General features: G+C 57.1%; 5 protein-coding genes across 5 annotated transcripts; 2 read left to right on the top strand and 3 right to left on the bottom strand.

Moving 5' to 3' along the window:
- Positions 1-4,494: 4,494 nt before the first annotated feature.
- On the bottom strand, positions 4,495-6,448 carry BESB_040790 (uncharacterized protein; the record flags this gene model as incomplete). The annotated part of the gene is made up of 4 exons (XM_029362665.1): positions 4,495-4,816; positions 5,139-5,258; positions 5,703-5,961; positions 6,322-6,448. The coding sequence occupies 4 exons, from the start codon at positions 6,446-6,448 to the stop codon at positions 4,495-4,497; spliced, it is 828 nt and encodes a 275-aa protein (XP_029221630.1).
- A 3,899-nt stretch (positions 6,449-10,347) lies between these two features.
- On the top strand, positions 10,348-12,621 carry BESB_040780 (ribosomal protein RPL18; the record flags this gene model as incomplete). The annotated part of the gene is made up of 5 exons (XM_029362664.1): positions 10,348-10,350; positions 11,373-11,462; positions 11,708-11,873; positions 12,104-12,310; positions 12,524-12,621. The coding sequence occupies 5 exons, from the start codon at positions 10,348-10,350 to the stop codon at positions 12,619-12,621; spliced, it is 564 nt and encodes a 187-aa protein (XP_029221629.1).
- A 2,742-nt stretch (positions 12,622-15,363) lies between these two features.
- On the top strand, positions 15,364-15,838 carry BESB_040770 (uncharacterized protein; the record flags this gene model as incomplete). The annotated part of the gene is made up of 2 exons (XM_029362663.1): positions 15,364-15,604; positions 15,759-15,838. The coding sequence occupies 2 exons, from the start codon at positions 15,364-15,366 to the stop codon at positions 15,836-15,838; spliced, it is 321 nt and encodes a 106-aa protein (XP_029221628.1).
- Positions 15,839-16,959: 1,121 nt separating this feature from the next.
- Positions 16,960-19,474, bottom strand: BESB_040760 (uncharacterized protein; the record flags this gene model as incomplete). The annotated part of the gene is made up of 4 exons (XM_029362662.1): positions 16,960-17,205; positions 17,699-18,602; positions 18,712-18,947; positions 19,070-19,474. 4 exons carry the CDS (start codon positions 19,472-19,474, stop codon positions 16,960-16,962), a joined length of 1,791 nt encoding a protein of 596 aa, XP_029221627.1.
- Positions 19,475-24,143: 4,669 nt separating this feature from the next.
- On the bottom strand, positions 24,144-25,825 carry BESB_040750 (uncharacterized protein; the record flags this gene model as incomplete). Its single annotated transcript, XM_029362661.1, has 3 exons — positions 24,144-24,272; positions 24,693-24,764; positions 25,157-25,825. The coding sequence occupies 3 exons, from the start codon at positions 25,823-25,825 to the stop codon at positions 24,144-24,146; spliced, it is 870 nt and encodes a 289-aa protein (XP_029221626.1).
- Positions 25,826-26,251: the final 426 nt, after the last annotated feature.

The raw sequence follows: 26,251 nt of genomic DNA, 5'->3' as shown, positions 1-26,251 counted from the left end.
AATGCAGCAACGGCGCACACAAAGAAGGGACGCGGAGAAGCGCGGCCAGCGCACAGGAAGCCAAGCATCCGTGAAGAGAGATAAGGATGAAGGAGTCTGTGTAGCCCTCGGGTTCCTACATATATTTCTATTTATATGTGGTGAATGTGGGTGGAGATTGCATCGCGGCAAATGTCGCCTGTCCGCCGCGGTTGTGCGTAGTCTGTGTTGAGCACAGATCTTTTCTGTCAGTGAGCATCTATCAGCAGTGTGTGTATAGGTGGTTTCGTCAATGTGCCGGGGAATCCGCTGAGGGCATTTTTTGCGTAAGGGAGGAGACGCGGAAGGGGGCAGGCAGTGTGGGGGGGGCGGCAGCGAGACGAAGGCGCGTGCGTATATGCTTGGGTGCGGTGTCGCGGAGGCTCCGCAGTTCTTTTCAATTTTTTTGTTTCTCGCTCTGTGGCCGTAAGTGCAGAATGCGTTTTGTACGTTTTCGTCGGCTTCCAGCAAGCCGCGTTTCTTCCTCCTGTGATCGCGCTTCATTTTATTGTCCGTCTCACCCTCTTTTTGCGGGGTGAGCAGGGGTCTGCGACCTTTTCATTCGACTTGACAGTGGAAAAAGTCTGTTTCCCTGCGACACACTGGCACCGTATGGTTTTCGCTATTTGGCCGCGGAGACCTCAGTCGAAGAAGCTGCCAGGCTCCGCGCGCGCGTGTAGCGCGTTTATAAGCTCGCGTCGGCTGTGTGCACTCGCGCGCCTGCGTGCCCAACGTAGCGCTGCTGAGTTTTTCACCGTCGATGTGTCCTGCTCGCTGACACAGACGTTCTCGGGCTTCGCGGCTCGCACCTTGCGGCTGCCGCGGGCTCACGGTCGCAGACGCCCCCAGCCTGCGGCCAGTGCAGTTTGTTTATCAATATTCGTAGATGTGTTAACGCTTTATACATTTTCATATGTGACGCGTGGGCATCGTGCAGCGTGCCGCCAGATGCAACGTTTTTGCGCCTGACAAACTTCATTTCGACTCATTCCCCGACACGACAGCCGAGAATCTTGCACTCGCACTGCGCGCTGGCGCAGCAAGAGCGAGGCAGACCTGTTGGCAAGCCTGTCTCGTCTCAGCAATAGACATATTCCACGAGAAGGCATGCCCCCATATCTCTCGCTGTCGACGTGCGCGGAGGCTGGCTTAGACGCCCCTGGGCGTGTGGAGAGCGAAGGGAACTCGATTTTTGCAGAGCGGGAAGAGCGCTTCACAACGAAGGGAGAGTGAAGTCGCGGGCCGCGTGTGATACAGATATGGACGAAAGGGATGAGTCGAATTCTAGCGAAGCCGGGGCCTCCGACGGCTTGGGGCGCGACGGTGTCATGCGATCACCGGCGCATGCACTTTAGTCCCGTCATTCGATAGAAACTATACGAACGTGTTGCGTCTGTTGCCGGAGATGCTTGCGAAGACTCGCACAAGCAGAGAGGGGGGAGTGGAGCCAGTGAAGAAGGGCAGACAAGAAAGAAACCAAAAAAGATTGCACACACATATACACGACAAGATCTGCGCTCGTCTCGTTGCGCCAAAGTGCAAGAACGAACTGATGCGCCCCCCCTTCTTAGCTCCTGGTCCTTCTACAGACAGGGGGAAATCCGGAGGCGCGACCTCTTTTTGACGCTGCCGCGGCTCTCATAGCCTGTATGCATCTCCCGTCTGGCTTCGATCCAAACCCGAGAGTCAGCCAGTCTCGCACTTGCAAGACGGATGGAAACTGCTGCAGTATACTTGAGGGCAGCGGAAGGCTGCTTGCGCCCGTCGATTCATCTTTGCTTCCGGCAAGAAGGCGGCTAAAGAAAGACGCCGACTGGTCAGATCCGCGGGGGCTTTGCTCCTGCCTGTAAGACGTGGACAGTGGCCGCCGAATTGGATGTGAAGACTGGTATGGCGTTTTATCATGATCGGCGGTCGTAGTTTTCCGCTGCAGTGCCTCGATGGAAGAACTCCTCGCTGGCCCGTCAACCTCGCTCCTGCACAACAGTGCGAGCCACATCGGGCAAATATATCTGCATGCAAGGAATTCATCACCCTGTGGTGCTGTGTTCAGAGATCATTTTTGGGGGGCGATGCGCACGTCTTCCACGTGACTTGCTCGCACAGTGGCTCTGTCCACGGTATGCCTATGCCTTCACAGATGTGGAGCGTCAGTCAGCATCCATTCATTCACGAGGCAGACGCACGTGACAACACTTGGCAGTGGCGCACGCAGAACGGTGAAGATGGGAGACTGGAGCGACTCGCGCTATCGCTATCCGATACCATGTTCACCGTAAACGCTGTGTCGAGATGTGTTTGGCTTCCCCTCCGCCTTTTCTGGGCGCGGCCGCACGAGGTTACGGAGCTCAGAATCGACGGTGGGACGGAGTTGCAGACTACAACGCCCAGCGGTACATCTCCTTTTCGCATGTCGAGCGCGTACGAGATACGGGTAAAGGGGGACGCACCCTGCTTGTTCGCAGCTCGGAATGATGCCCTGGGTCACGCAGCTCCCTGTCAGGGTGTGGTGTGTCGAGGAGCGGCGACCCTAAAACCTAAACATGGATTTTGGAGCTTGCGCGTCCAGAGTGAAAGAGCGAGGCACGCGGTTTCGTCACGTTACTTGGCTTGGACTGTGTTAGCTGCACAGTGGAGCAAAAGGCCTCCAACTGCATGTTTCGAGGGGTGCACCCTAACTATCGAAGGGGAGTATTCGCGCCACGGAGTTTGTCCCTACGTGCCAGCCCTATGTGATTCTTTCTATAGCTGACGATTCTGCTCCCCCGTCATCCGAGTTAAAGTTGTTGTCCTTCCTACGTCTCCGCTGCTTCCAAAATCCGCGAGCGTAACCGGCCGTGTGACGCTGCCGTGCGTGGTCGCATCTCGTACGAGATATCTCGTCTATTAGTTGAGCATCTGTGCATAGGACAATTGACTGAAAAGCGAGGCGCCGCCACTGTGGCACTTTTGGAGCGATTCCGTGCAACTTGCTGTTTAGTGTACGACAGAAACCCGGAGGCACTTGCCGTCGCATGCATGCTTGAATTTCCGCTGTTACATGCGGAAGCTTGCTTCTGCAAAAACACTACACGTTTCACCTTCGGTGAACGCAACCGCCCCGTTCTCCTAGAAGCACTCGTCATGTCTGTTCGCTGCCGGCCCTCCGTAGGACCAGATATGCTGCAATACTGGAAGTTATCAATTTGCGTAGCGGCGTCAAGATCAGAAACGTCCGCTGAAACAGTCGAAAACTAGGGAATTCAGCGTGCTCGCGTCCTAGAGCAGTGTGTATGCGACTTCTTTGCCTGCCAAACTCCCCTCCGAGCCGGCGACTCGCCCGTCCTACGACTAAACACCTTCCGAAGTATGTTTATGCCATTATGTGCTTGCAGTTCTCATCTAAGCACGTATGTGTACAAACACGCATGTGTGAAAATACATATATGGTAGGTATGCCTATAGAAGAGGTGAACAAGAGCGAGCACATTGAACCAACTTCGCTACGCCAATATCCACGTATCTACCAATATTTACAAATTTGCTTGCTTGCGCCACATCCAAACGGATGAATAGCCGCCGTGGCACCAGATAAAAAAAAAAGCTAGAAACGGCGCTTCTGAAGGGCACGCCCACCCAGTCCATTGCGGACGACGGAACTCTGTGACTGCAGTTCTACACGAGAAAAGCGCAACGCGCTGAGTGCAAGTGACCTTCCTGGTGACCAATGCAACGAAGAGGCCGCAGCGCTGGCGGACGAACACCAACCCGCAAGGATCTTTACTCCTAGACAGCGTTGGAGCTACGCAGGGAGCGGGCGTCAGTGTCACAAATGCAGCCATTTTACACGCCGGAGTGACTTCGCCCCCTGCGACGTCTGTCGTTCTGTGGAGTTTTAGTGTATCGGAGCGCTACTGATGCGTGTGATTCTGCGGAGTAGAGGAAGGGAAGATGGAAATCGACGAGGGTCGTCTGCGCGCCTCGGGCACAGAATGGCTTGACCCCAGGGGCTTGTCCAGCGGGACCGAAAATACAAAAAAAAGACGCCACACCGGCGCGGGCGGAAACACACAAGGGATGCCACTTGTCGTGTGGCGCCCTTTGAAAGCGTGTTTAACTTGGAAATGCACGCAGCCGCCTCAGCGTCACGGCGACTTGGTGAGGCATTCATGCAGTACATGCGTGAAATACTTTACACTGGAGAACGGCGTTCCTCAAAAACGCGCCTTTCTATTTCGAGCGAGCGGCGCAGCAGCGAAGTTGCACTCGAACACGCAAGGCACATATCTCCATGCGAACGAGTGAAAGAGATGCGCGCTGGGGGCGAGTACGCATTGGCTGCTGCTGCGAAGCATGGATATCTGAACGCAGACGTGCACGTTCGTGTCGCGTCGTGTCTGCCTGGGCGTGCGTTTGAGGCTGCTCGTGAAGCTACGCGCCTGCGTGTGTGTTGAGGCCACTGCATGCGCTCAACTCCGTCTTCTGCCCTCCCTTCCCTTACAGCTCGGCGTCCGCGCGGGATCGACTCGGCGCCTCTGTCCTTGGGTCGCCTGTCAGGGCGGCGTAGAGAGTTCGCCTCGCGGCCTCGAGCAGTGCAGCGAGCGGCGTGCCTGCGTCGGATGCTGCTCCACGAGCTGCTTGCGCCTTCTGCTCTTCGAGGACCGAAGACGGCGTCACCAGCACCGCCAGAAAACGATCTACCAGGTACAGTGCGCGCTCCTGCAAGCCCCAGAGCGCGCCGGCAGCCTTGTGCAGATACGCGTCAACCGCGACCACGGACGCCGGCACGCTCGGCGCCTCCTCCTGAAAGAGCGCGGGTCTGCGCAGAAAAACCCCAACATTGAAAAAACGGAAGACACAACCACACACCCAGTCAGACCAAATCGAAGTGCTAACACAAAGCTCATACGCAGCCGATCATATATATACGTATATATATATATATATATGTGTGATCGTCTGCATGTATATGGATATATATGGCCCTGAACCGCGTGCAGTGATGGCAATTCCGCGTATGCAAGCGGAATGGTTTGTGGATCTAAGAGGCTTCTGTAGTCTCGCCTTCGAGTCCCAACCTCGCGCAGGACTACGCAGCCGAATCCGCGTGCTCATCTTTTCATGCAAGTCTGCCTGCTTACGCCACGACGAAAAAGTAGCCCTTGACGGCGTAGAAAGCGCCGAGCAGAAGCGCAAGAACGAATAAGACTAGAAGCAGAGGCCGCAGAAGTGTTTTCCAGAGTATCGCCCAGAGCAGGTACCTGCAACGCAGCACAAAAAGACATAGACGCGCCGCTGCCGGAGAGCCGCGATTCGCCTACGCCACCGGCACCTTCCGCGGTGCGGCTATCACAGGCTCGCGCAACTGGTCGTCGCCTCGTCGAACACCCCCCCTTTATCTGCCCGCACGGCTGACCGCCTGATGTGCAAGTCTATACGTCGGTCGTCGCATGCAGCGTGTTCTGCGGTTTGCCGCATGCGGGCAAACAGCGGCCGAAACTCGCTCGCGCGCCTCGCGCCTTCTCAGAGGCAGCCGTCTGTCTGCCGTCCCGGTCGTTGGTCCTGGCGAGAGCGGGCGCCGCACGCGGGCTGGTCTGTTTGCGCGCGTAGGGGCTGGTGCTTGTCTAAAAATGCAGCTTTTCTGGCCTTTTGCAGCTCCACCCCTAAGGCAGAGGGGGGGCCTGCCGTGGAAAGCGTGCGCTTACGAGACAGTGACGAGTTCCGCCATGGTCATGGCGGTGACGAGCCACGCCAGAGGCCGCAGCCAGGAATGTTCCCCGTCGTCCTCGGAGGCGGATCTCGAGAGCGAGCGCGAAGAGCTGAGCGTGTCTGTCCCGCCGCGCCGCGCCAGTGAGACCCAGAAGGAAGGGCTCGCGTGCTTCTTCTCCGGCGAGAAACGCAGGAGCTTCACGTCCATGTGCGTCTCGACGAAGGCGCGAAACCAAGGCATGCGGAAGACAGACGCTGCGGCAGATCGCAGGCAGACATCACAGTGCGAGGAGACGTGGATAAACCGGCGAACAGCGAGACAAAGTCGCAGACGGCACCGCGCGCAGAAACGAAACAGAGCCACGCAGACGATCACGCACGCCTACATACGCGCAAAGCCACATGCAAGCACTGATGCATGCATGCATACGTCCCGAAGAAGGCCCGTTCAACATGGAAGCATGCCCACAGAGAGAAAAAGAGGGAGGGTGGTGTAGCGGATGTCCACGAGAGCAGAACTGACACACGTAGATCGCGCTCCACAGCCCTGCGCGCCAGTTGTGTGAGGCGACGGCGAGCCTGCTGCACCCGAGAGGCTCTCCTTTGTCGACTTACGAATGCGCAGAGGCAACAGGCGGTCCTCATCCAGCTGCTCCTGAGGGGAGTTGGCGATAAAGACCGCGTGGATCATCACCCACGCGCTGAGCAGCAGCGCCGTCAGCGTCGTGCGTGCGACCCCCATCTCGGGAAGCGCGACAGAGGGAGGGCGCGCGCAGCAGAGAATAGACAAAAAAAACTGCGTAGGAAGAGAAGTCGCAGGCAGGCGAAGACAGGGGACGTCCAGAGCGACCGAAGCATGCGCTGATGCCACCTAGCTCGCGACCGGTAGCAGGCAGTTATCCACGGCGCGAATGCCTTTTCGATGGGACGACGACGAGCGGAAAGAAAGCCAGTCGCCTGGCATGCGGCGATTCAGATTTGCGTAGCCCCTCGTAGGATCGAAAACTCCACGCCGCAGGTCGTCAGCCGTCCTCTTCACGCGCTCAGCGGTAGGGAACCGCTCAGGCAGAGAAAAAACGACTGAAGGACGGTGCGAGGCGCGATCCAGAGAGAGGGAAAGTTGTACGAACTACGGAGTAACGCACACAGCCACAGCAAACACGGCACTGTGAGTTGGCGGCTGTTTTCCACGCACCTAAAAAACAGCGGAGGAACCCATCAGGCCAAAGTCCATCACAGGCACCTGCATACGTAGCCAGACGCGTGCCTCCCTGCGTTTACTGGCGAAACGCATTCTTCCGTTAGGCAGGCATGCAAAACGTGTGGGAGTTCGGCAGATGCGCGAGAAAAAACGAGTGAAAGGCGGCCGGGCATGTAGAGCACGGAGAGACACCTCGGCAGGCCTAGGCGGGACTTCAGATAGAGCGTGTCTATGAAATCACACGCAAGTTATTTTCAGAGAAGTGAGCTCGGCACGGCGGGGAACTGCCAGGCGGCCCCCAGCGAGGAGGCATATATGCGTTGAAGAAGGGCGGGTCCTTATCAGACATTCGCCACGGAGTACAGTGTGCATTTAGACTCGTTGCCGCGCGCATTCATCCTCGACCCCAGAAAGGCAACGCATGGGCAGACACGAAGAGTACAATGCAGTTCAACAGCAGGAAAGCAAAGATGGGAATTCGTGAACTCTTATTCCCTTGGGTTTAGTTGAATCGCGCCCCTCTGCCGATGGCGGGATTGAGAAGAGGCATTCAGTCGCTGCATCGCGCAGCTGATCGCTAGGCCGCACAGCGGCGGGTAGCACGGGAAAGAAGAAAACGCGTGAAAGCCTTGTGCAGACCCGCAGACAGCAGGCAGCAAATAGTAGGTTAGCGCTGCATGTTAAGATGCATCGGCTTGTCGAGTCGTGTGTAGAAAAGCATCGGGAAAAACGGGTCTGGACTCCGGAGGTGAGGCGGCTGGCTGCCGGTGGCTGGTTCGCAGCATGCTGATAGGGCGTGAATCTTCTGATGTTTGCTGAGGTCGGAGAGGCTAGAAGAAACTCTTCGCTTACCAGTAAATAGAGGACGGCCTGTTCCTAACGAACGAGTGCTCTTTTTCTGTTATCCGCAGTGCTTACCTGAGTGTGTCAGCGTATTTCCACAGCGGGAACGAAGTCCTGAGAGCATGCTTGCATGCCATCCATCGATGTAGAGTGTCGTCCTCAAGACACTGACAGATGCGTCAAGAGGGGGAGGGCGCCGCGTGAACTCGAAAGTGGCTGTGAGAGAGATTCTGAATACTTCCATTCATTCGAATCTGGTCTTCTTTGGCATCGCCGTGGGTATAACAAGCTAGGCCTTCTCGACGGCGTCGAGGCGATCCCGGTGTCAAGGAGAGCGATGACTTAGTGGCAGAGCTGCATACCTATTCGAATGTTCGCCGAGTTTTTCTGCAAACTCCTACCCAGCTGAGAGGAAAGAGAGCAGTGATGTGGCGCGGCAGGAGCCATGTATCGCCGTGAAGCGAGAGACAGCTTCTGGCGGCCGGCGATGGGAGTGAGCGGAGAGACGTACCGGTTCGCCTGCTCACACGGCAGAAGCATATATCATCGTTGGAAGATATTTCCGCGCTCTGCGCGGAAATATCTTCCAAACAAGCCGCTGAGCCCCGGCAGCGAAGTGAGAGCGACACCTTGGCGATTTAAAAGGGACTGGGATTCTATCCGCTGCGGCAAGCATCACAAAGTGAACGCTGCGTTAGCCTGTGGCGGCACTAGTAGCCGTACGCACACACCGTCAAGGTGCACACGCTCCGTGTCGTGCCGCGCCCAGATGGCGCCTGTTGAACCAAATCTACAGTCCTCGAAGCTAGGGCACTTGCTGCCGGAATGTTTAGTGAAGTTGTCAGTTTGTGCAGAAGGAGTGATCCTTCACTTGTAGGCGCCTGCGGAGCAAGGAGGAAAGGCGCAGCCTCATCTCGTCGCACTCTATCTCAAGGCGTATTCTCTGCGTTCTGGCTAGTCTACGTAGTCTACTCCCCCTTCGCGCTTCGCTCCCGCGTTTTCATTTTCTTCCCTCCTGTGCCCTTGAGGCGCCTCAGCGTCCGCGGGATAGCCCAGGAGTCAGTGCACAAGGGCTGGCAGCACATTCTTTGAAGCGGGGAACGCAGTCTCGGGCTCTAGTACGTCTTTCATATCGAGTGTGTGTTGTAACCTCAGAAGTGCTAGGGGGTGCGCGTGTCAGTAAGATCTTCAAGTATATTCTATCGCCATGATTCGCGAGTCCTCACACGTGCGCACTGTGACGACACGCCGGCTGTGCCCGATTTCCGCCCCGTGAACTCGACGTTAGCAACTTCCTCCTGAAAAGGACATGGGGCTTACACCTATATGGAGCACTAGAAGCGTAAACTTCGTTCAAGGATGAAGAGATACAAGACAGATAAAATCCTCCCACTATTCGTCACCTTGGGACAGCCGCGTCCGGCAGCAGCTGGTATGTGAAGGCCTCCAGAGCTTGCGTTTCCTCCTGGGGAGCTCCAAGAATGCATACCGAGGCGACTCTGTGTGTGAGACGTACGACTCCGTCGACGGACGGGGTCAGCAGGAGCCATGAGGTGCACTAGCCTTCAGTGTGTGAGACGTACGACTCCGTCGGCGGACGGGGTCAGCAGGAGCCATGAGGTGCACTAGCCTTCAGTGTGTGAGACGTACGACTCCGTCGGCGGACGGGGTCAGCAGGAGCCATGAGGTGCACTAGCCTTCATCGTTTCACAGAAGTTCACGCGTCGCCAGAGAAATTCTTCAGCAAAGATCAACTATAAACACTCGTGTGTCCATGATTTGGGCGACGCACCGCCGGAAAGTGGTCGGATACGGTACCGCTCGGAGCCAGTGCACTTTCCGGAATAGACGGCGAGTCCTCGTGAGTTGTTCCGCCGACCACGTCAGTCCGAAAAAAGTGCAGTCTGAAGTGGGCTGCGGTCATTCTGCGCAGTGACTTCAAAGGCAGCATGAGATTCACTCTTGGGTCACGCGGCTCGCCCGGGACAAATCGAGTCTTGCAGTGCCCAGCACAGCCCTCGCTTTCGCCGGTGCGATGCCCGCGGGTCCGCGCGGTGACGGCGCCTACGCAGTCGTCTGCAGGCTCTCAGATCTACTCTTGCTTGACAGAATTCCCCTCCCCCACGTGCCAAAGCGGCTAACTTGCTGGCTGTGTAGCAGCGCGCGCCCAGGGGGCAAAGAGGGCAGATAAAGGGACCGGCACCGGGGGAAGAAGAATCACGCAAGCTCTCACGCACTCGCTCACTCTCTGAGGGCATGTTTCGGAGAGGCGCCTCGTCCGCGTGGCAAGCCGGGGCGGTGGTGCGCCCGCGTATAAGCCGCCTGCTCTCAACGCCTCCTCCCGCCCTGCTCTGTTGTGTGCTTCGCGTTAAAAGATATGGTGGCGATTTTTCGCAAGCGGGTTCTCAGCACCCCCGACGTTTCGGCGCCGATTTTCCTTCTCTGACTACTCCGATTTCGTCGTCTTTTCCGTCGGCTTTTGTGGACCCGGGAGGGGCGAGAAGAGGAAAGCTAGGCTCTACAGCTTTTTTACTTTTTTCTGGCCGCTCTGTGCGTGTCTATCTGTCCTTCCTTCTTCTTCTCGCTTCGTCAACAAAATGGTAAGCGTCTCCTCTCTCCCTCTTCCGCCAACCTCCCCGCTCGGCCGTTCTTTCGGTGTGGGGTTGGTCTCTTCGTACGGGTTACGGAACTGTGTTTCGTCCAGTTTCCTGGATCCGTTCGGTTTCAATTGCCGGCTTCGTCCGTGAAAATTCTGTGGAGATTTGCCGCCACTTCTTGCGGCGAGGGGACTCGCAAGTCGCATTTTTCGGCCCCGCCCCTGGCGTGCATGTGCTCGTGTCGGCGGCTGGGCGAGGCTTTTTCCACGATTGACATCTGAGAGGACGAGTCGATCTGTGAACAGATTGGGGACAGAGGAGGAAGTGTCTTCCTGTACCAATGTGCAAAACGCGCGGCGTCGCGAGTGCTGGAGTCTGTAGTGGGCAGCGCGCGATCGGCGGTAGTGTGTGTGGCGTGGAGAAACCGCGCGAAAAACCCTGCGAGGCACGGCGGGGATCCGACCTCTTTAGTTGTTCTGCTGTTGTAGAAGTTGTCTCCGACCCTCTTGGTGCCTTTCAGTTTCTCGATCGTCCACACTTCTCGAATCCTCAGCCCCTACCGCCCCTTCCTGACTGCGGAGGGGGGCGTCGCGGCGGCGAACGGGTACCAGGCCTACTTAGCGGCCGATGCCCTGTGGTCTCGAGTTCTCGCGACATGTTTTTCGGATTTCTGGTGGCGTTTCTGGACGGAGCCACGCCGGCGACTGCGCGAGCTCGATCGCCCCATGAACTGTGTTACGGTTCAATCGGGCGTCGGGCCGCCTCGCGTCCTGCCCTGGAAGCCGCGGGTGACGCTGGCCGCAGGCTCTGTGGTTTTTACTCTGTACCCGTTTTTTGCCTCCAGCGATATAGAGCATGCTTCGGCATCCCAGTTTCGCCACAGAACACCACGTCTAGTGGTAATCGCCCGGACACACTGGCAAGGGGGGTGGTGTGAGCTGATGCGGCGGCAAAGCGGGCGCGTAGGTGCTTGTGGAATCGCCTGAGTGTGAATGGCTGCGCTGCCTGTCGCGTTTCGTTTACAGGGTATTGATCTCGAGCACAGAGGCAGGAAGAAGAAGGGCGGCCGCAAGGCGGTCAAGTCCCAGAACCCGTACCTTCGCCTCCTCGTGAAGGTAAGGAACCGTGGAAGAGGAGGAGGGAGTGCAGAGAGCTAGGTACCGTGTACGCACATGTGTAGAATAAGCTGGCAGGGCGGAGGTTGGTTGTCTCGGGAGAGACTCGAATCAGTTGGTGGCTCAGCGGCTTCAGCGCACGGAGGGAGGAGGGGCCTGGGGCGAGCGTCTCTGAAAGGCAGAGAAAGAATCGCTGCGCTGCGCAACGAGTCGCGTCGTGTGGGTCTGTCTGCGCGGTGCTGCAGCTGTACCAGTTCTTGGCTCGCCGCACGAACAGCAGCTTCAACGCGGTCGTCCTGAAGCGTCTCATGGGCCCCAGGAGACTGAAGGCCCCAATGTCGCTCTCCAAGCTCGCCCGGCACATGAAGGGCAAGGAGGACAACGTCGCCGTCATTGTCGGCTCCGTCACTGGTGCGTAGTTGCGTTTTTCGCGCCGTTTTTGGCTGCCGCGCGTACGTACTTGCCTCAGCATGGAGTCTATGTTTAGGCGGCGCCCTGCGCAGCCGCTGAGAGGCGAAACGGTAGTATATCCCGCGGCCGCGGTGTAGGTGTGGGCGTGTTTTGGGGGGCGTTGCGAGATGCGCCAGCGCGCAAAGTGGTCACTTCTGTGTGGGCGTGCGTTACCTCTGTTTGGCGTTCAGATGACATCCGCATGGTTAAGGTCCCCAAGCTGAGCGTGTGCGCGCTGCGCTTCACGGAGACCGCCCGTCGTCGCCTGGAGAAGGCTGGCGGAGAGTGCCTCACGTTCGATCAGCTCGCCCTCCGACGCCCCAAGGGCTCCAAGTGCGTTCTCCTCCGTGCCGCCACGAAGAGCCGCACCGCCGACAAGCACTTCGGTCCTGCCCCAGGTATGGTTCAGGGTCTCTCAGGAGGGGGGAGGGGGGGAGTAGTAGCCAAGGCGGCGGTGTAAGAGGTATTGCGCTTTCGAGGGTGTCCCTTCAGCAGCACGTGGTGCCGGTCGTCTGGCGGGGTGGGGTGTGTAAAGTGAACTCAGTTGTGGCGTGTCTGTCCACGTGTGCGTGGCGTGCATGGGCGTGGTGACGCGCGGCTGCTGTCTGCAGGTACTCCTGGCTCCAAGGCGCGCCCGTACGTGCGCGCGACAGGCCGAAAGTTCGAGAAGGCTCGTGGACGAAGAAGGTCGCGTGGATACAAGAACTGAGAGGTCGCGTGTGTTGTGCGTTTTCCTCCTTTTCGGTTGCTCGGGAGGGGGGAAGAAGGACGGCAAACGCTCTCAGACTGGTGTTCTTGTTTTTCTCTGTCCGATCTTCCGGTGTTAAATATGTTCGTTTGGTAACATGTACTGGCATAGAAGACAGACGTTCTTCAAGACCTGCGTAACTCTGCCACCACGTTAAACGAAACGCTGCCTCGCGCGACGGGGGATGGGGCGGGCAGTCGGGGCGACGGCTTCCGGCGCAAACTGACACGCGTGGTGTCGTCTGCGTGCACCAGCTCATTTCGGGCACATACGCAGCTGCAGCCCGAAGATACGATTCGGTGCCCTGATGGATTGGCTTCTCCGAAAGGTTGTAACGATTTTACGGGCTAATGTCGGAAGCCACGGCCAGCGCAGCACGAGCTCTATTTGGAGTGCAAAGAGTAGACGGTCGTGTTGGGGCGCAACCGCAGCACCGTATATTTCCAACAAAGTCTGTCACCTGGCGTCACGGAACTCTGCTCTCAGAATGCGAGCTGACTGCTCGTTCAGTTGTAGTGAATGGACCTTTGAAGTGGCGTCGATAGGAGTACGAGGGATACTTTACGCAGACGGAAAGCAATCTCTCATGAAACAAAAGGGGAATCTGTGTTGGCGACTGACAAAAAGAGTTCCCCCACACACCCGCTGACAGGAGCCGGCGCTCCGAAAACGGAGAGGAGTGAGGGGGCGAAACAAGTAGACCAGGCACATGATGGACGAGTCTCAGCGAGAGCGGTCCACAGACTTCGAATATCGTGAGCACTATTTTTAGACAGAGGGCAGACAGGTCAGGTTCTGCGACGGGGCCCTGCATAGTACGCGGGGAAACGGCTCGCATGCAGCGGTTCCACTCGCTCTTGTGAGAGCAGCTTTTGTCGTGTCAAATCCTCCGCAGACGCAGTGTAGTGTCCCGCCATCGTGTGCTGCATGACCGCATCTCGCTGCTCAGTCCCATGTACGTGGTAGACGATACTCCACAGCACTGAAGACCCCCCGGGGTGACAGTTACCGCCTGTCTCCACAAGGGAGCTGCGTTTATTTCTCCTCTGCGGTGCGCCACTCCATGAGGTCGTGTAAAGGTCAAACGGGGAATGTGAAGGTTCATGTTCTCTAGGAACCATTCAGAGAGAGCTCTACTGATTGTCAAGCTGCCAATCGATTCATAGCTGGACGCCTCCATGCCTGTCAACGAGTCTCCGGACACTCTGATATGGAAGGACAGTCACAGCCGTTCAGAGGTGAGAGTGGCCTCGAGGCCGTTGTACTTGTCCTCGTGTAAGCGAACTCTTCTGCGCGGCGAAGCATGGACACACACTCAATCTTTGGTCGCAGCTGCCGTTTCGTGCGGGAGGCATTGCTCATTTAGAGAGGCCAACCGGAGACAACGTGGACGAGCAGAAGAGTTATAACATGGTATGGTGGATGATAACATGGGTGTTGTATCGCGAACTTGCCGAAAAACTCTATATATTTTGAGGGTAACACTGCAGTGGTGGCTGAATATAAGCGGATTGCCACGAGCGGGTGGGGGGGTTGAGTGCCACCTCCCCTCACGATTTAAATCAAAAGGGCTTGTGTCGATATATTTCAGTTGAGGCACAACAGCATACGCGAGCTTGTGTTTTGTCGATGCTGTCCCGTCTGCGCAGTTGAGGCACAGTTTTTGTTCGACGACTCTTTCGGCCGTTTGCTGCGACAAATCATAGCACGTGGCGGCACCCATGTTTCAAGCTTCCGGGCGGTGAAACTCAGTGTCCGTGGTGGAACAGAGCCTGGGTGTTGCCACGAGTTACAATACCCCACTCGCGTTTCGCTAGTGGAGTTCAGCTCATGATAGAGGACAGATATACTACCGGTGTATGTATATGGGACTCAGAAGTTTCGGCAACGAGTGGTCCTGATTTTCGCCTCTCACAAAATTTTCCAGATGAAGTCCTCTGGCCAACGCTGTAAACATGCCACACCAAGGTTGCAGCAGGGGGGGGACCCATATATTCGTCCCTGAGGTTCTGTAGCGCTCGCGCTCAGGTGCCCATCTGCGCCACGATCCTCTCCAGAGTGTTTGTGGTGGGCCTCACGGGCAGGTGGCGCTCGCTCATCGTTGCAGCTTCTTTCACAGCACACACCTCAGGGTACGCAACGCGGACTGAGGAAGACTTGCCGCCAGTGTCAAACGCGCTGTCACACAAACACGCAACGCCAGGCTGCATTGTAAGACGTGAAAATCTAAAGCAACTCCAACCGCTGCGTCACGCAAATGTGGGACCTCCTACATCGAGGTACCGCCTTGAGTCCCGGTTATCGCTTGTCGCGTACTCAAGGCTTCGTTCCAGGTAAAGCCTCCAATTGACTCGGTACGTTCCACAGCTGTCTACCGTGCGCCTTGTCCCGCGGTGCAAGATCCGCTGGGAAGAAAGGACGGACCTCTTGACAGGTGGAAAGGTGCACTTCGCTGTGGTGTTTCCGTGACTCGTCTCGTCACTCTTCTGTACTGCTAAATTTGCAGCGCGTCGGCAGACTCGGAACCGCGGAAAAGAGAACTGGGGCGTGCATCAGGCAGGAGGGCGGTGGCTTCCGGCACACGATGAATGACGACGAAAGTAGCTTTCATGTGACGCCGCTGTCCGCTGATACGTTACCCCGTGGCGATAGACCGTAGTCACTCGTCTTCTTCTGGGCTTGAAACCTCCCCTAGAGGCTCTGATGGACTGCTGGAAGGCTGAGGTAGCGACGCAAGCCAGTCGGCTACTCGGGAACTTGGCGCAACCCCAGGAACCTCTAATGGACTGCTGGAAGGCTCCAGTAGTGGTGCAACCCCTTCGTCTTCCTCGGGGCTTGGCAACTCCCTGGGAACGTCTGTTTGGAGCGCCGCAGTCGCCTCAGCGTCTGCCTCCCGAGGGTTTTTTCAAAGTTCGTCCACCGGCGTCTGGAGGGCGCTTAGGCGGTCAGTGGCGATCGCTATCATTTTCATGATTGCCGACTCCAGCTCGAGCGACACAGCTACGCGCTCCTCGGCATCTCTGTACGCGGCGGCCACTTCTGTCATCGAGTTATCCAGCGACACCGCCTGACTAATCCATCATCTGTTTTTGTGTCAGCAGAGCTTGAGACTCTTCGAGCAGATGCGGTTTCGCCCACATGCCGGCCGGAGAATCCTGCAGTGCCTCGTGCCGGCTAAGCATGAGGCTCAGTGCATCCGCTGCCTAGTGCGTCGTTGAAACTAGACACTGCTGCAGACCCTGTAGCGCACTATCACCGCGCGCGTCGGCAGAGCGGCTCGCAACTCGCCCAGTTCCTCCTTTTGTTTTTCCAGCAAATAAAGTGAAGCCTCCCGCTCCTGCATGCTGATGCTCGGCCGTTCAGTATAGAACAATGAATAGGGTATGAACCTCGACGCAGCGCCTTGTCTGCCGGAAGCAAAACAAAAACCAACAGGTGACAAAGCTAGAAAAGACCCGTTGAGGCCCCTCAAAGTAAAAACAGTGAAATTCGACACATTCGAACCCAGGAGAACGAACACTGCTCAGCACACACGGAAATGTACACCGGAAATGTTGCGAATACTTCAGATGACGATAGAACCGCGCTGACCGCGTTCACCCGCTAGAGGACAGGCGCAGCAGGGCCGCCGTCATACCCCTCTTCCGCTCTGGCACAACTCTCCTGACCAGTGCTTTGCCTCGTTTGTCAACGGGAGGGTGTTTGGGATTTCAGTCAACTGGCTCGCTCTCCTTTATATCCTCGATTCCTACATTCACCAACCACCAGTTGCCTTTGGGGCGAAGGGTAGGGGGGAGGGGGAGGGGCTGCGTGTGTCACACCATATGTCACTCGATCCCTAGAGAACACCTTTCACGGGCTCAATCTTTCACCAAGGGACAACGTGCTGTCTTTGGCACGTTCCAGCGCTGGTGTCAAAGTACTCAGCTCCTCGCTGATGAGTAGCAGCTCCTCCGCATCCGTTTTCTTCGTTGCCTCGGCGTCCCTTTCCTCGAGGACGCCATGGAGTTTTTCCGGATCATGCATCTCTGCCTGATCGAGCTAGGCAGTCTCGTCAGTCAAAGACTCGATGCGCGTCTCGCGATGCGTTGCTGCACTGACGCATATTGCGTTTTTTTCGACTCCACAACATGTTTCAAGCTTTCTACGGCCTGCCCGTCGCCAGCGTATTCACGCTGCAAGTCAGCGAGCTACTGCTTCAGTTTTTTCGAGCCTTCCTCGGAGGCCGTCACCCCACCTGCACCTTCTGTTTGATCCACACCTGCCGCAACCATCGCCTCGTAAGCCGCCAGTTTCGCCTCACTTTCTGCGAGCTTTTCGTCTCTTTGTTAGCCGCTCCTGCATCTCTGCGACGGCAGCTTCCTGCTCCTGAGTCAAGGCAGCCTCGGCCTTTTCCGTCTCTTTCAGCGCGGCGGCAAGTGCCTGCTGCGCTCCTGCCAGCTTGGCCTTTCGCGCCTCTGCCTTCTGCACAGCGCTGCTCACCGCGTCCTCCGTCTCTGCCAGCCGGGTTTGGTTCTTGGTCAATGCAGTCTGTTCTTGCGGCACCTGCTCCACAGCGGTCGTGACCACTTCTCGCTTCGCGGCCAATTCCTTTTCAAGCTTACTACCGCAGCGTTGTTATACGACTGCATTTCCTCCACAGCGCTAGCAAGTTCTTGATCCTTTTGTACGAACTCCTCGCCGCCTTCTTCCGCGACCGCTTCATGCTTCGTGCGAGGTAACTCGCAGCGGGAGCGAGCTGTTCATTTTGCTGGTCCAGCAGCTGCTCAGCCTCTTCCAGTGCAGACTTACTGCGAGCGGACTCTTCCATAGCACTGACGAGTGCCCTCCTTCTCGACCAGCGCTTCATGAGCCTCTGCCAGTGCGTTCTGCAGCTCCGCATCTTCAGTAGTCCTAGAGCGCTCCTAGACCTTCTTCCCCAGCTCCGCCTGGCCCTGCGTCACAGCAGCCTTACGCATCTCTGCCCGCTCCAGGGCGTCGACAAGCTGCTTCTCCTTATCCTCCAGCTGCGCTTGTGCTTCACCTGATTCCGTCATACCGCTCGTCTCTTGTTCCTGCGCCGCCAGGAGATACTGCGTATTCTGCAGGTCGGCTTTGGCCGCAACAGTTCAGACTCGGCTTGAGCACTAGCGAGCTCCTGTTCCTGCGCTCCCAAATGAGATAAGATCTGCTCCACCAAAGACTCCGCCTTCTGCAGCACAGCCTGATGAACTTGCGCATCCTTCATTGCATTGTTCAGCTCCTTTTGCTTCTTTTCCAACTCTGGCTGAGCCTGCGCCAGCGCCACAGCAGCCTGCACTGCTGGCTCTTGTGCGCCACTGAGAATCCCCTCGTGTGTCTTTTGGGCAAGAGCACGCTGGGCGAGATCTAGAGTTGCCTTCTTCCATGCTGCCTCTTGAACGGCCTGATCGAGTCGCTCCTGCGTCTGCGCCAACGACTGTACGGCCTTCTCCAACTCTTCCACAAGCGATTCACCAAGAGCAAGGTAGTCGTTTGCCCGCCGCTCGATTGCCGCTTCCCTCGCACTGGCGCGGGCCTCCAAATCGCCAATATCCTGCTGCAGCTGGCGAACCTTCTCCTCAGCGGCCTCCAGAGCGCTTCTCGCGTCGTTGCGCTGCGCCTCTGCATCTAGGGCTCGGCCTTCAGCCAAGCTCTTGGCACCGAACTCCGAGCGGGAGTCCTCCTGAAGCCTTCGCGGCGCCTCTTCCGCCGCGGCGTGCTTCTCCAAGGTGGCGCGCAGTTCAGCTTGAACTTCAGCGACTTTCTTGTCAGCAGTCTGAACGCACTCCGCCTCCGCGCCCTCCTGTCTTCTCCCTCGGCGCCCGCGCAGCCGCCTCCCCACGTGGGCTAGGGTCACGAGCGCGACCACGCTGAGGAGCTTGGCGTGACCTCGCAACTCAGGCGGAAGGAGACGCACGAGGAACGTCTCGAAAGATCCAGGTCTCGGCGCAAGATCCACACTCACTTCGGCAGTACCGTGCACTCCGACTGATAGCTCGCCACTGCCCCGAGACGAGGGGAACGCCGGCACTGGAGCCCTCCGAGCCTCACGTCCCGGAGACAGCCTCGGCACTGTCTGCGGTTTCGGGCAGGTCGAGCGCGGCTTCGTCGACGATATCTGAGTTCTCCATTTCTGCGTCCTCGCCCACCGCTTGCCGTTCGTCCGCGGAGACAGCCTCCAGAGCCTGGGTCTCCTCCAGAGCCTGGGTCCCCTCCAGAGCCTGGGTCTCCTCCAGAGCCTGGATCCCCTCCAGAGCCTGCGTCTCTTCCAGAGCTGGCTCTTCACACTGCCGGAGGTACCAATACGCGACCAAGGAGGCGGCGGCAATGGCGAGCGCGGACGCGGCAAGGGCTCTTGTCTCGTGCTTCTCCACCTCGTCGGGAACAGGAACCGGTTGGGGCCGGGCACCTGCTCCACGGCAACACCCTCCCGCGCCTTTTCCGCGCCACTCTCGTGACCGGCCTCCGGCGCCTTCACGGCGGCAGTCTCGCCACCGTTCTCCAGCGGCGCGGGAGGAAGAGGGAGATTGACCAGGGGCTCCTCTTCAGCCTGGCTGCCGAGGCGCTCCGCTCCGCGACCTCTTTCGCGAGTCATGTGCAGGCCCAAGACTCCTCCGAGACCAAACAGTGAAGACCAAAGTAAGTCTGCCTTGGCGAGCGTCCGTTTGCCACGCGGCCTAGAGGCAGACGCAGCCAAGCGACAGCTCCGTTTGGACAGAGACAGCCCGCCCGCCGAGGCGCCTAGCCCAGGCGCAGGTTCCTGCGCCATGGCATTTTCACGGCGCAGCTCCCGCGCACCCGCGGTCGTCTTCATCGTACGTTTTAAGTGGGCTTTCCGGGGCGCAGGAGCCGCGCACCGGCAAGAAAAGTGAGTCTACTCCATTCTGCCGTAGTCGTCAGCCCGCCGCGATAGTCTAGCACAGACAGCAGAGCGAGCGCGGGAAACGCGCCCACGATAGTGCGTGCGGAAATCCGCACCCGAGCGAGACTCTGTCTGCTTCTATTCAGTTGGGCAGCTTCACAGCGAGCAGAGACGGTTTTCGATGAAAACCATGATCGACCACCCCTGTACAGACCGCACTAGACGGCTGTGTCTGCCACTCCCCATGCAGCCGCCCTGCGAGGCAGTGGAAGGCCATCTAGGCTAGTACCAATTTCAAAGAACGCGCATATCTCCCGTCCTGCATGCGGGAGCAAATGTGACAAAGCACAACCTATACTAAAATTCAAAGGTATGTCCAATGACAAGGGCCTCTTAGCAATGTCCTCGTCTGCCGTACCAACCACCCCTAGTGCCCTTTCGCCCTATGGCGTGTGCCGCCGGAGATATTGCGGGGGTCGCGCCGGAAGCGAAACCGCAGGGGCAGGGGCTCCACCGCGGCGAGTGCAGACCACGTTGAGACATGGCGACACTCCAATCGTGCGTCGATTCTTCGTTCAAGGGTCTGCACGCGTCGTGGGTTCTCCGAAAAGAAAGAGACACGACAAAGGACCTCAGGACTGGAAAGTGTCTTCAACACCTTGTATTTCGCCGACAACATGTACTATTTGTCGTGACTGTTGGGGCCCCCCGGAGGGACGCGGGTTTTCGGGCGTCCTCGGCCCGTTCGCTCCCGATCTTCCCACCGCAGCCCATAATCAACATCGCCCACATCCCTTTAGAGCAACCGAATTTTTTTTGAGCGCATATGCATGCACATATGCACGCCCTGCCATAGTTATAGCTGCGCCATTTCGGGTTGCTACATGTCTTTTCAGCCCCCTCCCCCTTGCCCCCCCCCGCACGCATACACAAGGAATTGATCCCGTGGGTTACGCCGACACTGTCATTGCGTGAGGGAAGTTCTCAGTTCATTCTTTTATTTGCAATTCGCGCATTCAGGATCGGTCCTGTCTGCAAGTGCAGATGTACCTTCCATTTGCGGCAAACTGTTTTCAGATCCTCCCAACATTACTATCCCTCTAGTTTACTCCGCTTCTGTCTTCGTCTGCTATGCAGATGTCAGCAACTTTGCTGCATGAATCGCCAATTTGATACACGAGGCATACCTGCCTTCGTCCATGAGACGAAGTATATGAATCCGCTTGACGTACGTGCCCGCATGCATGTACCGACGCGTCTTCCCTTCAAATGAAGGCTCAAGCGAACAAGCGTCAATCCGCCACGTCTATTCGCCGGCCGGAGAAAACAGAGACGCAAGTTGCCTGGACACATTTCATATGTATCACGGGAACGTGACTGCAGATGATGACGCGACGTGCGCGAAGCACGAGATTTCCCGATGACACGCGTGACAGAAACAAATATTGGAAGGCCTCGGCAGATCAACTGGAGCAAACAAAAGGCATCCCCTATATATCGACAAGCACGAAAACTTCGACGGCCTTACAATCTCCACCATCCGCTTCATGCTTATCATGACGCCTACACAAGAGTTCATTTGCCAGTCCATTTGCTTCCTTCCCCTGCAGTTCTGTCGCGTTGCCTGCTGCTCGCCGTACTTTCAACTCGTGCATTGTGATTGCCTTGACTTCGGTACCCTGCGAATGCCTCGCGGGGTCAAACACCTCTCCCTTCGCCTCACACACGAGGAGTCCCTCCTTTGCTTCCAAACGCTGTACACATATATCGCAGGCAACGAAGTATTCACTGCCATACAGAAACAGTAGTTCATCCATGAAATGAAAAAGTAAGATTTCAAGGTCCTTTCCAGCAGCATGTATCGTTCTGCTCTCCCGTGGCTCGACACGCTCAATGTCAGTCATGTAATTGAACAGTGCTTTCCCCGCGTTTGCAAACGCCACAGAAAGCGAAGGCCCCCAAGCATGGATAATAACATCGGCAGTGTGATCTAGGTATTCAAACCCAGTTTTCTTATCACGGGACGCATCATGGACGGCCTCCACCGCAGCTCCAGTTCCCTCTTTTGCCGCGGGAGGCTCGACTAGAGAAGGAGTTCGTTCCTCTGTTTCCATGTTCTCAGAAAAAAATCCGCTTCCCTCGATGCCCGATGCACATGTGTCCGTATTGACGCCCTGCGCATGGTGCCGTCTGGTTCGAGGCCGTGGTGGCAGCGACCGAACGGATATACCGCCCACTTGGATGAGATATACGTCTGACGCGTCTTCGTCTCGTACAGAATCACTTCTCCCCTCCATCTTCTTCAGCCTCCTTTAGGGGTGAAAAGGCACGTTTAGGGTTCAGCGAATTGAAAACGTCAGCGCATATCTGGGCGTCTAGTGTCAGGCGTGCCGGTACACTTCGCCTGCATTCCTCTCGCCCGCAGTACAGACCTGTGATAACGGATAGGCACGGTAGCATCATACATAATCTCTCGTGAGCAGTAACCTCTACTCCGCGAGCACATACCGTAGGGCTGCCGATTTTATCGGAATGTCACAACGTCCGGCTGCAGCCGTCCCTCAGCGCGCGCCATAAGCCCGTACAGCGTCCCGCCGTGGCTCCCTAACTGTCCCGCTGGCTGAACCACAACGATGAAAAGGCAGTTGTTCCTAAAAAACCACTTGTAATCGTAGGGAAAAGAAAGTTCACCGCATGTGCTCGTCCTGTGCTTCGAAAAGGGGCCGATCCGGCTGCGCACGGTCGCGGAACTCGCGCACTCTGATGTCTTGGTCACTCCAAAACAGTGCCCGAAAACAGCCAGCAGCCGCTTCCATCCGACGAGAACGGTTGTAAGCATGCAGTGACGTAGCAAGAACTCATTTTTCTGGGACGCTGTCTTGAGCCTGGGCGAAAGGAAAAAAATGCGGAAGAACGCCGCGATGCAGCGCGCGCGGCGGAGACAAAACAGCGGTGTAGGCTTGCGCGCAAGTACGCCGGCGAGCCACTAAAATGACATGTCTCTCAATACTCCTCACCAGGTGTGCAACCATGTGTGAGCCGAACTTGCAGCTACACACACAGAAAACATCTCTGTAGTGGTCTGTACGGTAAACTGGGTGGCGCAAGCGCTGACAACTGCAGAGGGAGGACGATGGAAAACAAGGGACGCAACTGTTTGAGCTCTGCATCAGTACGTATTCGCGGCATACCGGTTCCTTTGGCGACGCGACATGCTACGCTCATCGCAGAAACCTGCGTGAACTGATACGGTCATCCTAGACTCATTCACTGCCGGTGTAGGTCTCCCGTGGTGACGAAGGACGCTGTTATTCACCAGAGCGAATGAAACAAACGAAAACTCGACCGTCGAAAGAAGTGGCAGAGATTGCAGCAGCACTACACAAGGTTTGTGGATGCCGTCTCTGCCCTTTTGCTGGTTTGCCCGAAGCGTTCTGCATCTTCTGTTCCACGAGGAAACGACACAAAAGCCTTTTCAGCAGACGGTTCGCTGATGTTGGACCTGTGGTAACACGGAGATGCGAGACGGTCGGCTGGGTTCGCTGGGACTTGCCAGGTGATTTTTTTCGAGAGTCCGCTAGGCCCACACTGTCTGGGTCTTCACCTTCAATATGCTATCTGCCAGTAGGTGGTATTGGCCTCTGCTTTGTCCTGCATCCCCTACTGGCCGCCTGCAGACTCACCAGATGCGAGTGGGCTAGTTTGACTTTATCAATAATGTACGTAAAATGGAACGTGGCGACTCGTGAAGCGTGACAGAAGCCAGGATGTAACCATACGCACTTCCGTGTCCAAATAAAGAAAAGTGGTTCCACCAAATTCTGGTCCCGGCAATCCATGATATGACCTCTGAACTTTGTCACGCAGAAATATGGCGTTGTTATGCCACGTTCCCCATCGGTGCTTTGTGCGTCAAGCGACTCCACAGTTGCGGAAAGCGGGTGCAGCACAAGAACAAGCCCACGATCAGGGCAGCTCGCCATCCACTTTTGAAACGTAGCTGGAGGCGGAAGTCTCGTTCGCTGAATCAAATGCCGTTTCGTCGAGGCTTTCGGAACTTTGAAAACATGAACAGTTCAGAACGCATGCAGGACCACAAGAAACAGAGAAGCCTCCGCGTCTTCAAGCGCCACGCACAGAAGCATTCAGACTCGCGCACATTCGAATAAGACAGTCTTAACATATGCGCTCGCAAGCTCTCTAGATTCGTGCGGTCTGCTGTGGGACCGGGTGCGTGTGCATCTGGCGGCGCCGAGCGACTGGGTCGTTCCAGTGCGCACCCCACCGCACACGCGACTTCCCCTAACGACTCCCACGCAAGCATCAAGAATTCACATCCGCAAGCCTCTGCATTCTCCCTATTCTCTTCAAATGAAACGTCGCCTGAACGTCCCCACCCCTCGATCCCGACGTGTTCCCTCCCTACGAGTATAAATAACTAGAGACATCCTCTACGCATTCGTGACGCCTGCGGCGATTTCCATCGAGAAAAAGCCGCGCCTGTAGTTGCGTTGTTTGCAGAAGGCCCTCGTCCTGACGACGGCTGTCGAGTGTACTGTCTGCCTTGAACGGGGTACGCAGAATTCGCAGGCCAATCAGAGGAACCCTCTAGACTCCAAGGCTAGGACGTAGGAGGCGTCTTCGTCTCCGGAATCACAGAGAGGGTGCTGCAGAGGCCGCAGCGAACCATGACTTTGTCGGATGTCGCGAGGTTCGTCGTCATACAGCATGGACAGATGACTCCGACTACCTAAACGAAATCGACATTGCATTTTCTGCATAGACACACATTGAGCCTGCATGCGCCGGCGCTGGCAGATGCGCAACCACCGCCTCGGAGTCGACTGTTTTGCGTGTGGGTTTCACTCCCGCAGCAACGCCTGCACACGAAAACGATGCGTCGTGTCCTCTCATTTGGGCCTAAATAGCTCCGTTGCTCCATGCAGAGGGATATCCCTTCAATTATTGACCAAAATTTCTGACGCGCAGCTACACGTGCATACAGGCATCCGCGTTTCCATCGGAGCCTTTTGCAGCCCCACCGCTGCGGCTGCAGGCGCAGCTGTTCTTCGTCACCTCTCTTCTCACACGCAGCGCTCCCTCTAGCATACATACGTACAAACGAAGATGCTGAAGAACCCGAGGGCGAGGCGAAGAGCAAATCGCTTACCTTGCCACCCTCATGCGCGCCGTCGTCACTGACCTGACACAGCACCGAGTTGATCGCCGCGCAGCGGTAGCACTGCGAAAGACGCAGACCGCCACAATGCAGCGTCTCTCCACCCTCGATCGCCAGATCCGCGAACGCGCTTCTTAGTACGCATGCAGATCAAGAAGTATATACACTGTACACGCTGGAGTGAGTTGGAACATCTACTGCTACCCGCGTAGCGTATCTCGCGCCGTAAAACCAGCTCGCGCAGCGGTGAATCCACACGTTCAGTGCTCATGCATCCCGACGGGTTGCCGCAGTGCGCGCAGACTCACACACGCGCGCGCTAGAAACGCTGTTTGAAAATGGGGGTACCGACGCCGAGTGAAGCCACGCGGGAGTACACGTGGACTAGGGACGTAGATACTGGCCATGGAAAGTGTTCCAAAGTTTTTCTCTACTATGAAGACATGGCGAGTTACCTGAACGAAGCGACTGCCAGGATCGAACTCCATGACTTGAGCACACCGGTGACACCGAATGCGCGGAGGTCCCTTTGGTTCATCGTCGTCAGATAAGTATTCAGACTCCTCCTCATCCGTCTGCGACGCTTCCGACGAGTGTTCGCTGGCGTCGGTGGCTCGGTCTTTCTCGGCGTCTTGGCTTCCGCCCGGCTCTGGTTCGTCGCCAGTTCGCTCTTCTTCCTCTTCGAACCCCTCCGTCCCTTCCGTATCCGCGGCGCCTCGTCGTCGCCTGTGAACTTGCTTCTCTCCTCTCGCTCCTTCTCCGCGGCTTCGCTGCGTGCCCAGCGCGCTCCCCGTCGCCTCGGACGAGCCCGACGCCGAGTCGGCAGGCGAGTCTTCGAGGGACGAAGGCCAAGGCCGGGTCTGCGAATCGAGCTCGCCTCCTCCCTCCTGCAAAGTGGTGCTACGGGACTGCACCCCTGAAGCAGACGCGGGCGTTTTCTGCAAGTCTTTGGCGCCAGAGGAGAGCGAGCACGACGGGCGCCTCGCCACGGGCCGCGACGGAGGAGACTGCGCGCTGGAAGGGCTCCGACCTGGAGAGGATGCGTCGCCTCCACTCCTTGAGCCCGGATGGCCGTGGGCGTTTTGTGGCTCCTCTTTGGACTCTTTGCGCGTTCCCTGTGTCATTGTGCGTCGCCTCAGCGCTGTCTTTGCCTCCGCACAATCGTTGCTCGCTTGTATAGCCGGCCGAACTCGACGACGAGCTTCTCCCCAAAACGCTCCTTTCCAGAGTAACTACCATCAGCACTGATGGTGTACTGAAAGGATGGGCAGATCTGACGGTGAGTTTGCGTCACGGGTCCGTTCAACGGCCTACATCATAGAGCGTAGACGAGGGGCTTGGAACTCCGCGAGAAGTCGCACACGCCTTGACATCGAAGCAGACAAAAAAGGAAAAGTTTTCACGGATAGCCCGCTCCTCCTGTCCCCCTTCTCACCCTCCCAAGTTGAAACAGAATTCAACGAAGCTGACGGTTCTCGCAGACTCTCCATAAAAAATGCGCAGGATACATAACGACGAGAAAATGCCCGACTCGACGAAGACCGCATGCC

The sequence above is a fragment of the Besnoitia besnoiti genome, chromosome II, assembly GCF_002563875.1.
Source record: "Besnoitia besnoiti strain Bb-Ger1 chromosome II, whole genome shotgun sequence".
Taxonomy (NCBI): Eukaryota; Apicomplexa; class Conoidasida; order Eucoccidiorida; family Sarcocystidae; genus Besnoitia; species Besnoitia besnoiti.
This window is presented reverse-complemented; position numbering and strand designations above follow the sequence as displayed.